The sequence below is a fragment of the Helicoverpa armigera genome, chromosome 12 (genome assembly GCF_030705265.1).
Source record: "Helicoverpa armigera isolate CAAS_96S chromosome 12, ASM3070526v1, whole genome shotgun sequence".
NCBI classification, from domain to species: Eukaryota; Metazoa; Arthropoda; class Insecta; order Lepidoptera; family Noctuidae; genus Helicoverpa; species Helicoverpa armigera.
In genome coordinates this window covers 10,239,446-10,254,955 of record NC_087131.1, presented here as the reverse complement: position 1 = coordinate 10,254,955, position 15,510 = coordinate 10,239,446, and the positions used below count along the sequence as shown (strand labels likewise).

The window sequence follows — 15,510 nt, the reverse complement described above, 5'->3', positions numbered from 1 at the left end:
TTTTTAAACACACAAACAATAAAGTTGTGAGTTTGTATGTGATGGGACATCTCTGTAAATACTGGACCGATTCCAGAAATACCTTCGCAAATAGCCAAAAATTCAGCGAGTGCTATAGGCTATTTTTTGTTTTCAAATAAGAAAAGACAAACGACGGCGTGGGCAGACGCTAAAGCCAATAGACAAATAGTATAAAGGCTGCACGGGTAGGTATAGTTTGAGGTACTGGTGTGAAAATAATCTCTTTAAATCTATTTACATAACAGAGGAAGGAAATATAGCGGCGATGCCATAAAGGTGGGTCAGGCTCCTTTTTGTAGCTCAAACAACGTGCGGTGGGCGCGATCAGTTACCTATAGAGACGTTTGAATTCCTTGTCAAATCAAAAGCAATCTCTCAAAGATTGGTATAGATTGATTTTATTTTGAATATATAGGGCAGGTTCCATAGATGGCGTGTAGGGGAGGAGCTAATCGTTCCTCGTCCCCCACATTTTTTAAGTGGATATAGCGTTATTACGTCTCCACTAGTCATTTTGTTCTCCATGGTTTACACGATAGCGTAACGACTATGAATGACGAAGAAATTATATTGAAATTATAATGACATTTTCAACACTTCTCTCTCCTATATGTCTATTTAGTAAATAAAAACTCCAGTAAATACGTTCAAATCTTTATTTTCATTTCACAAACATGCAACATATAAATTATTATATAATAAATATGTACGCCTAACTCTAATGTATAAATTTCGAGATACATTCTTTTATACATATATGTATATATCACTTCACGTATATGGAGTCTCCTATTATCACAAAAACCTGGGCCCTGCCCTGGAATGAGAATCGATTTCAACCTCTTTGATCGTTTTTTCTCTATGGCAGTATAAAAAATGAGGTTTGGTACTTTATGATGGGAAACTCCATATTGCACGCTATAATGTCACTTTGCAGCTAATACTTAAACATATTTTATTGTTTTGTTACGCCTGTAGCTTTGTGCTGCGCGTTTATTCCGCTTGGCTGTGAAAGAAAAGGAAATTATTAATACCTCATAAATACTTAAAACACAACGTGTAATTCGCATGAAACATAAACGTAAATTCCTTTGAAGGATCTTATATAAGGATGCAGTTCACTTGCAAATAAATAATCACTTTATAACAATGAAGTGTTAATTCAGCCAATAGGATAAGCATAGTTCACATCTTTAATATTAGAAAGCTCAAGAGTTTGTTTGCTTGAACAGGGCAATCTCAGGAACCTCTGAGACGTTTTGAAAAATCTTTCAGTGTTACGTAGCCCATTTCTTTCCAGTCTTCCCTTAACCCGATGTATTGTTTTATAATTATCGGCATACAAGTAGATAAAGGTTCCTCCAAATACTAACATGACACGCATGGTGTTGGTGAAGCCGGAGCCCTGCTTCCAGCCGGTGACGACGACCACGCTGTCCCCTGTCTTGATGAACCCGCGAGCGCGGCCGAACTTCAGCCCGCTTTGTACGCGGTTATCTACGTCCTTCAGCCAGTCTCCCGCTGCGGCCTCTGTGGGGAAATAATTGCATTAATTAAACGACTTCACAAAAGGTTCTTAGGTAGGATTTAAGAAGTTTGGTATAACTGAGTATTTATCGTAATGTCTTTGTAAATATGTGGGAAATAAATATAGTTGAATATTCGGCAAGTTGGTGGTCATTTGATAAGATTTCGCTGGATTATCACTTAAAGTATTTGTCAAAATGAATATTTTCAGTTAGCTTCACTTTGAGACGAAAAGTGAACTTTATTAGCAGTTGCATAAATATCAAAAAGGGACCAATGTCGTATCAATAGTAAATAGCAAGTCTGCAACCGTTTCAAAGTAACATAGACAATATCTTTTAAGTGCAAATCGATATATTTACATAATTATCTCCCTTCTTTTTCAACCATTTCCAAATGACGTTACATGGTTGTCAAACGACGGGACTTGGGAGCTGGATGAAAGGATCTAAGTTCCTGGTGACGCGATCCATACCTGAGTACACAATAGGCAGTACACCGCGGTACAGATGCGCCTGTCTGGCGGTCTGCGCGTGTCTAGTGACGGCGATGATGGGGCAGCGGGGACGGTACTTGCTCAGCAGGTGGGCGGACTTGCCGCTGGTGGTGATCACCACGATAGCGGCGGCTAGGCACTTGGTTGAAGCTTCCACTGCGGCGATGGCTGTTGAGTGGGCCGGCTCGATTGGGGGTCGGACCTGATCAAAAAGGGAATGTTAGTTGAAAATAACTCAGCATTGAGGCCGACATTGGTGTGTATTGCAAAATTGACACAGTAATTTTGTCGTGCGTGTTTTATTTAAACCGCTGAGCACAGGCCTCATTTCTTACACTTAATTATCACAATTACTCATGTGATTTAGGGATTTTAGACTTTAAGGGACTATTAAATCTTTCCATCTCGATAAGATCTTTTCGAGGTGAAAAGTATACGTATTTACGTAGGATTTTTTTTTAATTCTCAAATAACCTACCTCAACAACCAAATCATTGAAGAGCTGTCTATGCCAGATAGCAGCTTCGGCCTCCTTACAAATGTTAGCCATTGTCAACACACACTCGAGCGGGTAGTCTCCCTTGGCGGTCTCCCCGGACAGCATGACGCAGTCGGCTCCGTCGAGGATGGCGTTGGCGACGTCAGAGATCTCGGCGCGGGTGGGACGGGGCTTCTTCACCATGGACTCCAACATCTGGGTGGCGCAGATTACTGGTTTGCCCACCTGGGGGAATGGTAGGAGGTCAAGCATAAGTAATTACAAATACAAATGTATTTTTGTATATTTAAAGTCTAAATCAGAGAAAAGAATTTAGATTTGAGCTATATGATTTTGCTGCGGGTTGTTCGAAAGAGATACCGCGGCCCTGGTACATAAAAGGCCTATGACGGAACACGACGATTTTAGTCAGTAAGAGTCTGACACTCCCTCACCGCTGCTAACCCACAGCGGGAGGGGTCATTTGATGATTTTACGTCGCTAAAAAAAGCTATATGATTTTAAGAATAATCTTATAAAATCTAGTCAGTTTTATTATTACAATTTTGAATTGCTATCATTATTGATAGCAAAATCCAGGATTGCAAGTAGATAATTACAAAAAATCTGAATTCTGCTATCACTCTTTTTTTATTTCAAATTGAACCTTACAAAGACTCCTTAGAACCATCAAGCTAGTTGCAGTTGCAAGGTTCCAAGGAGTGGCTGTCATGGAGAAAAACCGGCAAGAAACGCCATGTACAAGAGAAATATGGTCAATATAAACTCACCCTGTTGCAGCGAGCAATCATAGTCTTCTGTGCGAGGAACACTTTCTCTGGCGGGATCTCAATACCGAGGTCACCACGCGCCACCATGATACCGTCTGAAGCCTGGAAACATATTTACATGATTAAATATTATTTTATATACATAATAGAGTTTAAATTACAATTCTGTTTGTATCTTAACCTTAACCTTCTTTGCCGTCCGTTAAATAAAATAAGTTTTATTCCTATCCCGATTTTTTTCCTATTAGAAAAATATACCTAGTATAAGTTTGTTACTAATGTATTAAATATTTTTCAGTGATAAACAAAATGGTGCGCCGTATTTCCTCGGAAAAAAGAGTTCTTCTTAGGGAAGAAGAAATTTTAGAAATGGAAATCATATAAGCATTAAATTGATTTGCACTTTTAACCAACAGATTTTAAATTTTGGAATGCATGACACATAACATTAAAACTACATCTTAACTAGCTCCGACACTTCTTAAAAGTCCCCACTGTCGAACCACTAGAAACTGCATAATCTAGTTCCAACTGCATTCTATTAGCTGACCTACATAATGCAAGTGGGAGTATGGCCTGACATCAAATTGCATCCATCCGCCAATTTTATCCTTCAAATCTGACTTGATCTGAATTGCATATGCATTATCTAATACCGGTAGATATTGATATATAGGTCAGTTACTGAATAAATTAAGCAGGTAAATTGAAAAATGTTTTGCAAATTGCATAATATGGGGTGGTTTTATGTGTTTTTAATGTTGCGGAAATCGAGAAGCCGATAAGAGGAATACGCAAAAAAGAACAAATAATTGTATGCACTTATTTTAAATATTGCTGCAGTGTGTAAATAACAAATCAATTATTTATTTAAATTAAGTAAAATGCCAATTTACGCAATTATTATTGTTAATTAGCCATTAGTTTTATAGTTAGTCACAGCTTAAACCAATACTGAAGCAAAAAGTGTTGTGTGTTTTTACTACCTACTACTGAAGTAGCTATTATAGACAATCATTTGTTTTCATCTTCTGCAATAGGTAGTTAAAACTTCAAAATTCCTACAAAAAGTAAATCAAATCCAAAATAAAAGGTACTCACGGTAATAATCTCATCCAGGTTGACCATACCCTGGTGGTTCTCAATCTTGGAGATGATCTTGATGTTCCTGCCCTTCTCGCCGAGGATGTTGCGGATCTCGGTCAGCGCCGCGCCGTTGCGGATGAACGACGCGAAGATCATGTCAACCTGAGTTACATGGAAAATGGTGATGAGTTATATTGAAAGACTATGGTCAGTTTCACAGGTTACTGGTAAAGTCTCTGAAAGCCTTTCAACTCATCTGACAGATAAACTATAATTTCTAGTTTCATAGGTCTGTGATAGCAATATCTGGCAGATAGCATCAACTATCGGTTAACTAACTAACACTTTATCAGTAACCAGTGAATCGAGCGTTAAGGTTGTATTCTACTTGCTTTAAAGTCAGCATGTTAGACCTTATTTTAGTGTTTCTCTTAGTTTTTCATCTATCAGAAAGTTGCAAGCCTTGTATGGGGCTTTGACAGTTGACCACTAGATTGTTTGTCAATAAGCTAAGCAGGATCGAGTTTCTGAATTAGGTAACATAACACAAGCTCAGTCATAAGTGATACTAGATTTGCGTTAAGCATATTTTTCTATTTTTGATATAATAACAGATGCAGCTTGATGCAAAACCGCGTGATAGGGTAAATAAAGGCCCAGTATCTCTATTTACGTATTTCATTATAATGTCTTACGATATTTACGTTAAGTGATAGGCCGTGATAAACGTCCTCGCCTTCATGGTCATTGTCATAACGTAGTACAATAAACTCAAATGTCAGTATAATGGGCTTTACGGTAGTTACGTGAAGACGATGAGGTGTTTGTATTAGGGTTGGGAAAGTTGTCGATATTCTTTTTATCGAGTCCTGTTTCTGGATTTTATTTTATACCGGTGTAGGGCTTAGCTAATATTCGTTAAAATGGTTTTGTAAATAAACTATTCCATTACGAATTACAAAATTGTGATTTTGATTGGCAAGAGTTCTTCACATCACAAATGTTTGTACAGTTACCGGCACGGATGTCGGGCTCTCGGCGGAAGAGTGGGGATCGCTTTGCGCACCCGTACGCATAAGGCAATAAGGCAGTAAATCGCTTGTGCGCAGGTGAAGGTCAGGGCTCGACATCCGTGCCGGTAACTGTAGTGGTCATTATTTGTTTAAGAAGTCCCCTGAATTCAACTGGCAAATATGCAAAAATGTACTTTTACAAAAGTCAATGTGCCAATTAAGTTTATTTCCAGAAACCAATACATTGCACTGATAGCATTGTTTGTGGGGAGCCTTATCTTAAGACGGTTATTTAATTTTTACGAAGTGTTATCGACACTTTTCTCGATAACACAATCACAACACTAACACGTGCTTCTTCGTGGATCACTGGCTAGTGACGTCATTTAGTCTCTGGTATTTTTTGACTATGACTCAGATTAAAGACTCATTTCGTGGCTGTGAACAGTTTTTGAGATAAATGACGTATTTTACACGCTTAGCTGTCGTGTTGGTGACGATCTTTTTATAGTTGAATGATATTTTGATAACTAAAGTATTTTATTCAGCAACTCGGTACGTGAATGTTTGATAACCATTCGAGATTATAGTTTCTAGACTCTCTTTGATAAAAAAAAACTTTTTACAATACAAATAAATGATAGCTTCAATTACATTAACACTGGATTAAGTTGAACCATTTTCATAAAAGGACATCATGTTTTTAGATAGTGGAATCAGCCATTGTTTGCGTGATAGGAAAGTGCCGGTTTATAGGCGATCCACTTTTTATTGAACTAGGAATATTACCGACATAATTGTAGACAGTAAAAATAAATTTAAAAAAACCTACATTAAAAATACTTTTCGAAGTAAAAGTAGCCATTTATACAATGAATTCATCTGAAAGTAATATCTAACTAAATCAGTATCTTATAACTATCAGTCCTATATAATTTCTATGACTGTTTCAAGAGATTATGACCTTTTCATGTGATACCTCAGGTGATACCTATAAATAAGTATAACGACTGGACCTACAACGATAGCCTTGACACGAGCTAATTAATTACATATAATCGTAATAAAGTATGTTTCCTTAACACGTTCTCAGCACGATTTTGCTGAATGCTCGCGTGTGATAACTGTTGTAAACACTGAAGGGATGATAAGGGAGCAAATGATTTATTTTATTGAGCTTCGTGAAGTTTACATGATGAGTGATCAATTTGCTTATTTATATTTGTTACACAACATACCTTTTTTGTTTTTATTAGCTAAGATATGTGATTAGCTAAGAGGTGACTGATCTATGTATTTTCAATACACCCATTATCAAATAAGCAAACAAATGTCTTTCACATAATTTTACAATAGACGAGTAGCTATAAGATATGTACAGATGCTAGTACATCACGCTACTCCAATTAGTAAAATTATCCCAATCTAAATTCAACCTTATATTAGAGGTAGAAATAAAGTTGAAAACATTAAATTAAAGGTATTAAATAGATTGTAATAATTTGATGTGCTACCTATGTTATGTAAAGTATACTTACACCCTGTTCAACACCGAAGAGCAAGTCGGACTTGTCCTTCTCGGAGACGGCGGGCAGGTCGACGGGTAGACCGGGGAGATTCACACCCTTGCGGGAGCCCAGCATACCTGGTGGAAGGGTGATAATTTTCTTGGAATTTTTCTTTTAATTAATGGCCGAAGGTTTGGTTATTGAAAGGTTTCGAAGGAATACTCAAGTTGACTTAAATATTGGTATACTCTTAGAATTTGTGAGTTACAACCCCGATTAGGATTTTGTGGTTGCTCAATGGCATTTTAATAAATTAATTCGAGTATTTGACAACTGTAGATGTCGAACATTGGAGTCCCTTACGGGACATCTCAATGCTCCTCTGTACGCTTACAAACACAGCTTCTAATTCAAGTAGATACATGAGAAAGACGTAAAAAATTATTTCTGCATAAACTAGTAACTAGACCAGACAAAAAATCTTAATCCTTTTATATCAAAACAAACTTACCTCCATTCTCAATAGTGCAGGTCAAAGTGTCGCTGCTGGCAGACTGGCAGATGACGGAGATCAGTCCATCATCTATGAAGATCCTGTTGCCAGGCTTCACCACGCTGGTGATGTTCTTATAGTCCACGTAGATGGTGGCCTTTAAAGTACGATAATCTTACCTCCATTCTCAATAGTGCAGGTCAAAGTGTCACTGCTAGCGGACTGGCAGATGACGGAGATCAGTCCATCGTCGATGAAGATCCTGTTGCCAGGCTTCACCACGCTGGTGATGTTCTTATAGTCCACGTAGATGGTGGCCTTTAAAGTACGATAATCTTACCTCCATTCTCAATAGTGCAGGTCAAAGTGTCACTGCTAGCGGACTGGCAGATGACGGAGATCAGTCCATCGTCGATGAAGATCCTGTTGCCAGGCTTCACCACGCTGGTGATGTTCTTATAGTCCACGTAGATGGTGGCCTTTAAAGTACGATAATCTTACCTCCATTCTCAATAGTGCAGGTCAAAGTGTCACTGCTAGCGGACTGGCAGATGACGGAGATCAGTCCATCGTCGATGAAGATCCTGTTGCCAGGCTTCACCACGCTGGTGATGTTCTTATAGTCCACGTAGATGGTGGCCGCGGTGCCGCGCTCGGCGTACGCGGGGTCAGTCGTGAACTTGATCGTGTCGCCTTTCTTCAGTTCTACTTCCGCTGAGCCGCCCTGGGTTAGGAAAATAAGGTGTGAGGGGTTGTGTTAATCCATAAAAACGCTTGAAAGACGTTTGAAGATAAAGTTCGTAGTTACTGTCTGGTATCTAAGTAATACAGCAGAATGATATAATAAACTACCTCCCAAACCAAAACCTAGAATTTTTTTAAGGTGTTGGTAAAATTTCTATAAGATATTTTTAATTAGCAGATCAGACACAAAAATGCAGGTTTCTAACTTCTTTATAACGGCGTTTACGGTTAAATTAAATGATGCTGACAATTTCGGAATCGCGCGAAGAATACTCCAACGCGAGCTTTCGTCGTTGGACGATTAAAAGGCTGGCTGCCAAAGTTTTCCGCTGAGAGTATATTCAAACACCTGACAAACATCTATTAGGTACTAAATTCAATAATACTTACGCCTTCCAACAGCCCAGTCCTGATCTCAGGTCCCTTAGTATCAAGAGCGATAGCCAGCGAGAAGGGGCTGCCCAGCTTAGCGCTGTAATTCTTCTCAGCCTCGCGGCAGTTCTTGATGGTCTCCGCATGGTACTCATGGGAGCCGTGGGAGAAGTTCATGCGGGCTACGTTCATGCCAGTCTCCATCATGCGCTCGAGCATGGCTACGTCGCGGGAGGCCGGTCCTGGTGGGGGCAAGTCAGGTTTTAAGTATGGTAAGGAGCAAGTTCCTAGATGGGGGGCTTTACATATCTCCGATAGGTATATGGCGATGCGATCGTAGACATGTAACTGGAGATTTTGGTCATCGATAAATAACTAAAATAACGTCGTAATTTTTATTGAGTTGCGATAGCCGCCTAATGACACATATCGCAGTGTGTCAGATTTTTTGCCTTGTCTTGTCAATTATGGTAGTACATATGGACATTAGAAGTTTTTTAAGATATAAACATAAGCACGACGAGTAAACATCGAACATAGTGTCGTGGTGGCCTAGTGGGTAAAGGACCAACCTCTCAAGTATGAGGGCGCGGGTTCGATCCCAGGTCAGGCAAGTACCAATGCAACTTTTCTAAGTTTGTATGTACTTTCTAAGTATATCTTAGACACCATTGACTGTGTTTCGGATGGCACGTTAAACTGTAGGTCCCGGCTGTCATTGAACATCCTTGGCAGTCGTTACGGGTAGTCAGAAGCCAGTAAGTCTGACACCAGTCTAACCAAGGGGTATCGGGTTGCCCGGGTAACTGGGTTGAGGAGGTCAGATAGGCAGTCGCTTCTTGTAAAGCACTGGTACTCAGCTGAATCCGGTTAGACTGGAAGCCGACCCCAACATGATTGGGAAAAAGGCTCGGAGGATACATACGACGAGTAAACATAAGTAACCGTGGCTCCTATTCCTAATAACTAAGAGTCAGTTTTCAAACGGAGTAACTGCGTATCATATCCCAACATTTAATTACTTGGTAACCCAATCTAAGTATAACAAATGGAGGTGATCAGTAATCCCTTCATAGCTGTCGCCAAGACTTGTTCAGGGAAGATGATGTCTGTTAGGCAGGTACACCTGTCAGGGACGAATGCCAATAGGAAGAATTGGCTAACAACCCAACAGCATACTTCATTTAACTCCAATTTGTCAAGACTTATTTGTACCTAGATTATTCGGTGATTTCCACCGCGTGTATTTTACGCATCCTAAAACACCCTATTTATCTGTATGCTTCGAGGTTCAGATCCCAATCTTCCGATCTAAAGAGCTTAAGAAGGAACAAAGGTGGGTTCTATTCAAGAAAAGGCTGACACTTCCTCACGCTGTATCGGCAGCGTTTCCTCACAATATTGGGCCGAATTTACCTGTGGGTATGAAAAACTTACCAATAGTACAGATGATGCCGGACAGGCGTACGAACGAGGACTTGGAGTCGATGTCCAGGCTGCACATGTTCTGCAGGTGGGACGCCGCGTTGGCGGCCCCCATCTGCATCGCAGGCTTGTCATTCGAACCCGCCTGGGTAGAGGAAAAAGCACTTTATTACTTTGACTTTAGGGTGTACTTCAAATGGTACGTGCATCCATACGTAAGTAAGCTTTTGATGACTTCTTCAATGTTCTATCTCTGAAAACGTATGAAAGATCGGTTGAATTTCAAATTGAGCGTTGACATATTTCTGAGAGCCACCACCATTTCATTTCATTGGTAGCGCCATGCTAATGTCCCTGAAGGATTGTAAAATGTATATTCAAATATTAACATGATACCTAAATGTTACCTATTTATTTAGCTAAATAGAAAATGAAATGCTATTAACCATAACTGCCTAATTAGAGTCCTATCAGACTAAATTGAAGTGTTTTAGCAAAGAAATGCACCCGTGTGACCCGCCTAACTGTGTCACGTATCACGATCGATGTGTTCCGCGAATTGTTGAGCAACGCGGCTGCAGTAATAACACGAAGGTATTAACCGCATGGAAGTTATGGGTTGAAAACCTGGCATTATCCACCGCGGAGTTGTTATAGCTTAAACTCTGACCTCCTCAGAGCCTTTGCTTTATCTAGGACACGCGCAACTCGGCATTTTTTTAGTATGTTTGCAGATAGTAAAACTTAGGTAATCTGTTTCGTAGTCGGCTAATTTGCTTTAAGGTGCTGAAGCTCTACAAAAATTACCCAAACCGGTCATTGACCTGTGGTGCCGACGTCACTATAAAAAAAACATTTTCTGCCATCAGATGACATGTCTATATATGTATTAAGGCTCACCTAGCATACACAAAATATTATATCTGAAACAAAATATACTTTCCAATTGATAAAGCTGATGAATGATAAAGATTAAGTACCGAGGAATATTTGTCTGGCGTACTCTATAGATTATTATACACTACAAAGTACATTAAAACATAAAGTAGGTACTTACTGAAAGACTAGTAAACAATTAATTTGCATGTGCAATTCACAAGTTGTGATGCGGCTGCATAGCACTAATAGCATTGACATTGATGCACAATCATACTGCTAATGACTATGAAGTGGTTCAATCAGTCATCATTAGGTAAACCTTACATTTTCCTAGGTACGCAATTATAGAACATCTTTACAGGAAAATTTTTCCTATATGTAATTTATAAAATATCTATACTAATATTATAAAGAGGAAAACTTTGTTTGTTTGGTTGTAATGGATAAACTCAAAAACTACTGGACCGATTTTAAATATTCTTTCACCATTGGAAAGCTATATTATCTGCGAGTAACATAGGCTATATTTTATCCCAGTGCGGGCAGTAGCTCCCCTGGGACACGGGTGAAACCGCGGGAAAACGGCTAGTATTCTATAAAATACAAATAATGAAGGTGAAGGATGGCTGAGTCTATTTGGCTTATTTTGGTTTTAAAATGTTTGTGAAGGTCCACAGATGGGGAAATTTGGGCGTCTTTAGTTGGCTAGTAGAGCAAAAATTATTTAAATTACCTAACACCAGAATAACAAAGACAGCTTGTTTATTATCTTATTAAAGGCTTTTTAGTGTTGACTAGGATGTTTCAGGTAATATTGAATTTAAACTATATTTTTTATCCACTCGCTTGAAGAATCGATGAATCTATAATCTCATTTCTATTAAAGAACAGTAAAACTAGGCTAATAGGTAGATAACATAAATAAAATAAGGAACATTGAGTAGTTTTCCATACCTAGTCAACAGGAAACACAATGGGTTTGTTTAGGTCATAAAGTTTTATCTATTCAGGTGTAGTCATGTGCATCAAACAATATTGTTTATGAGATCATGTCACCATAGAGCTTGCCATGGATCTTATTACAAACTTTGTGGTTAAAGTATTGTGATATAGAATTTAAATACAAAAAAATGTTTTATGGGCTGCACATAAATTGAATCTATTTTATACTGGTATCATATTTTTATTTTCGGATTTAAATAAATTGCATTAATAGACTATTGGAATCACTTATAGTATTTTTGCTTTTAATATATTTTAGCTTGAAACATTCTCAAAAATTAAATGCTTGGGTTGTTATGGGAAATCAACAGAGTGGTACTATTACTGCAACTATAATTAAAATGCATAGCACTGATAGTGCTGATTGCATTCAATTCAGATTACAGCTGATAGGAACTAATCTTGAACTGTTCTGCTATTCTCCACATTCTGTCTATTCTAACAAACACAGCTGCAAAATGTCAGGTAAGAGATTTTTCATTTTACAGCTGTTAATTTCCGCTTCTTGACAGACATGGGAGTTTTTATCACACCCATGTAAAAACAAGTGAAAATATTCAATTAGAGCGTCAAAACCGGCGTGAAAAATAATCGTCAAGGTAACCGCAACAGCCGTAACAAATCGCAGGCTCACGTAACAGTAACACTCGACAAAAATAGAATAATAGCATACAAAGGGACATTACCTCGACTTTGCCATCGTAAATAGTTGTATACACCATAGCTACAGTGGTCTTTTGCAAATATCTTTCACTGAACAACGCGGGAGGTCGGACTGCCGGCTTTCGTGATCTTGAACTGCCCTTCCGAATGAAAATCGGATTCCCGCAGCGCCGTGCAAACGGAGTTGCGTACTTGGTGAGACGCGAGCGGCGCGCGCAGAACAACGATGCGACCGCCGTGGGGTGAGTAAAACCACCGAAACCAACTAGACTACCTATTGTCACTTGATTTACATCATAATATGTTCATAAAATGAATCAGTTAGTGCAGCTGCAACTAACAGTTACCCCTTCAGTGAGGTGAGAAATTAGATCGGTTTTCTTCTATATTTATACATTTGAATGGTTGCCAATATCATCTGCTGGTTAAAACAGTTAGTAGTTGTTCTAGAGTTAACGTATGTGCTGAATGTATTGTTATTTATTAAAGAGTGATCTAATTATAACCATCGCAATAAAAAGTAACTTGTTTTTGCCGCACAATTTCTATTTTCATTATTTTGACGGTTGACCGGTGTTGACTTGACGTAAGTGTCAAATTTGACAGCACTCACTTCCGGTTAGTAACAGAGCTTTTACTTCCGCATACTGTTCTATGTCAGAGGTATACAACATTTCTAGCCGACCTCCCAAAAAAGGAGAAGGTTCGCAATTCAGATGTTTTTTTTTTCGACAAAGTATTGTTTCTATAATTTTGCTCGAATACGACATTAAAGAAATTTAAGAAATGCTTGATTTTTTTTTAACCTATAGTGTCAATAAATTTTAAGCCTTACAGCAGCAAGCTTCAGTATTTAATTTTATGTATTAGGTATGCATGTTATGGTTTTATTAGTCATATCTATCTACTTTATTTTGCATCACTATAATTCAATGTTCCTTTTTATTGTTTCTGTGATGATTGATTTGTGTTTTTAGCTATATTTCATTGGGTTTAACTGGAAGCCGAACCCATCATAGTTAGGAAAAGACTAAGCAGATGAAATTATGTGGTCTTCTTTTGGCTTTGAAACTTGATGGGGCTATATAAATTGTATCTTAAATTAAGGAATTGAAATGTTGCAGACAGAGCTCAGTAAATATAAATAAGAATCAGCTGATCTAACATTTAGTTAACTACCCACTCTATTTCTACAAAGTGTATTTTTAAGGGTTATAAATTAAAGGTTTTTTAGTACTATAGTGCTTAAGTTTACATCTAGATATTTTAGTTTCTGTCTATGTATATCTTGCAAAGAACCAGTCAAAGAAAAACCTACTGAACATTGAAGATTTTTTTTAGTTCTTAATCTTTAAGTTAGGATGTACATATGTAGTTATCAGTGCATAGTTAAGTGCAGTTTAATAGAGTATTCAATAATACTTTAAGGGATTATAGAACATATGACTGGCTAATCTCAAACTTAGAATACCTATAGAACAAAGACTAATTATACCAAATAGGTTATATTTAAATTCTGTCTCCAACCAATCGCCAACATTTTAAGTGGATCATCGTATTTTTTATGATTTTAACCTATATCAAAGTATTATATTATATGAATAAATAGTACTCACTTCATTTACTTAAGTAATAGGACCAAAATTATCATAACTTGAATATTTTACATTGTTAATTCTAACGTAGTTACGTTACGTAGCAGACTGACTCATCAAGCTATAAGTACAGGTAAAAACACATAATTTTATTGCCTAACCTACCTACATACTTATTTAGTTTTTCAATAAAAATATTCATCATTACCTATACGAAAGGTTATCATAATTAGGTACCTATCTCATTATTTCTTACAAGTTTCCTAGTAGTTCTAAACTCCTAACCAAAAATGCCGGTGTCATCGTAAATCGAGTTGACCAATTACTTAGATTTTATTTATTTGGCCTCAGGCCAAAAGTGTTAATAGCATTAGAAATGAACTCTACAAGTGGTTGGACTGTGGTTAAGTACACAATTTTCATTTAGCTACGAAGCTACGATACAAATCGACATCTATGGGACTAAAAAAGTTAGTAAACTTCAAAGTTTGAGTAGTGACTTGATGTTAATTTTAGGATATAAATAATAATGTAAAAGTATTTTTTTACTTACAAATTCCATTATAATGATGATTGTTAAATAAATATGATATTAAAACATGTAATTCAGAAATAACTCTATCACTACTTTCCGTGGTTTTATTTAGTTTGACAGCTGCTATGCATGCAAGGACTTTTAGAGGTCAACCCAATGTCATAGACAAGTGGGTAATCAGGTAATGGATATTACGCCAATCACAGCCTTTCTACCCAAATAAGGCTACCGGCGTATTTAGTGAATGAAAACACTGATTTTATTTTTCCCGATGAAGAATTGTAATGGTTACCAAAATAAAATATTTCCATGCATGACATAAAATATAACCTACAATATCAATAATTACAGAGGAATATTTTTTCCCAAAATGTTTACAACTTCACTTACTTTCTTCAAAATTGATTGTAACGGAAATGTCCTTTTCAAATTAAATTGCGTTCGTAAACTGAATCCTTAATTTCTGTTTAAAATTCGAATGTCTAGATATGGTAGAAAAAAGAAATATTAATCTTTCAATAAAATATTATTTGACTAGAATTGGATAGACTAACCCTGTCCTAATTTCTGATGTTAGTAATGTTTTCCATATATCTGCGAATAAATGATTGGACACAATTAAAATAACCGTACCTTTGAAAACCTGTTCCTTGATTCCACCGCCTTCATTTTGCAGATCTCAGTCAAATATAATTCAGTAAGAAGCACGTTAACACGCTGAAATCTGTCACTATACTGTTCCCGGTGACCCGTCGGTTTATCTTGGAGTGATAACTCTACCTACACCCTTATCTTCATCAGCTGTCAATAAATTAAAGTTTACTATTTGCTACATTATTTATAGTTCGCCTATCTGCTTCAATACATGAAGATAACACCTAA

At 37.5% G+C, this 15,510-nt stretch overlaps 1 protein-coding gene across 2 annotated transcripts; it reads right to left on the bottom strand.

Moving 5' to 3' along the window:
* Window positions 1-663: 663 nt before the first annotated feature.
* On the bottom strand, window positions 664-14,964 carry LOC110383920 (pyruvate kinase). Of its 2 annotated transcripts, none has more exons than XM_064037315.1 (11): window positions 14,647-14,964; window positions 9,967-10,099; window positions 8,548-8,771; window positions 7,915-8,137; window positions 6,951-7,057; window positions 4,415-4,561; window positions 3,314-3,415; window positions 2,523-2,768; window positions 2,024-2,246; window positions 1,395-1,551; window positions 664-1,027 (listed from the first exon to the last, which is right to left on the bottom strand). In XM_064037315.1, the coding sequence occupies exons 1-11, from the start codon at window positions 14,653-14,655 to the stop codon at window positions 1,015-1,017; spliced, it is 1,584 nt and encodes a 527-aa protein (XP_063893385.1). In that variant the 5' UTR covers window positions 14,656-14,964; the 3' UTR covers window positions 664-1,014. The 2 variants fall into 2 exon arrangements, with proteins under 2 accessions (XP_063893385.1, XP_063893384.1); XM_064037314.1 differs by lacking the exon at window positions 14,647-14,964 and adding an exon at window positions 12,522-12,738.
* Between the last annotated feature and the right edge of the window lie 546 nt (window positions 14,965-15,510).

Bases quoted from the DNA above. Each gene is read 5' to 3' on its own strand.
- LOC110383920 (XM_064037314.1), bottom strand. From the start codon at position 12,557: ATGGTGTATACAACTATTTACGATGGCAAAGTCGAG. The intron at 8,138-8,547 runs GTAAGTATTATT...TTCCTAACCCAG, and splicing joins GGACTGGGCTGTTGGAAGGC to GGCGGCTCAGCGGAAGTAGA. The intron at 2,769-3,313 runs GTGAGTTTATAT...CCATTCCCCCAG, and splicing joins TGATTGCTCGCTGCAACAGG to GTGGGCAAACCAGTAATCTG.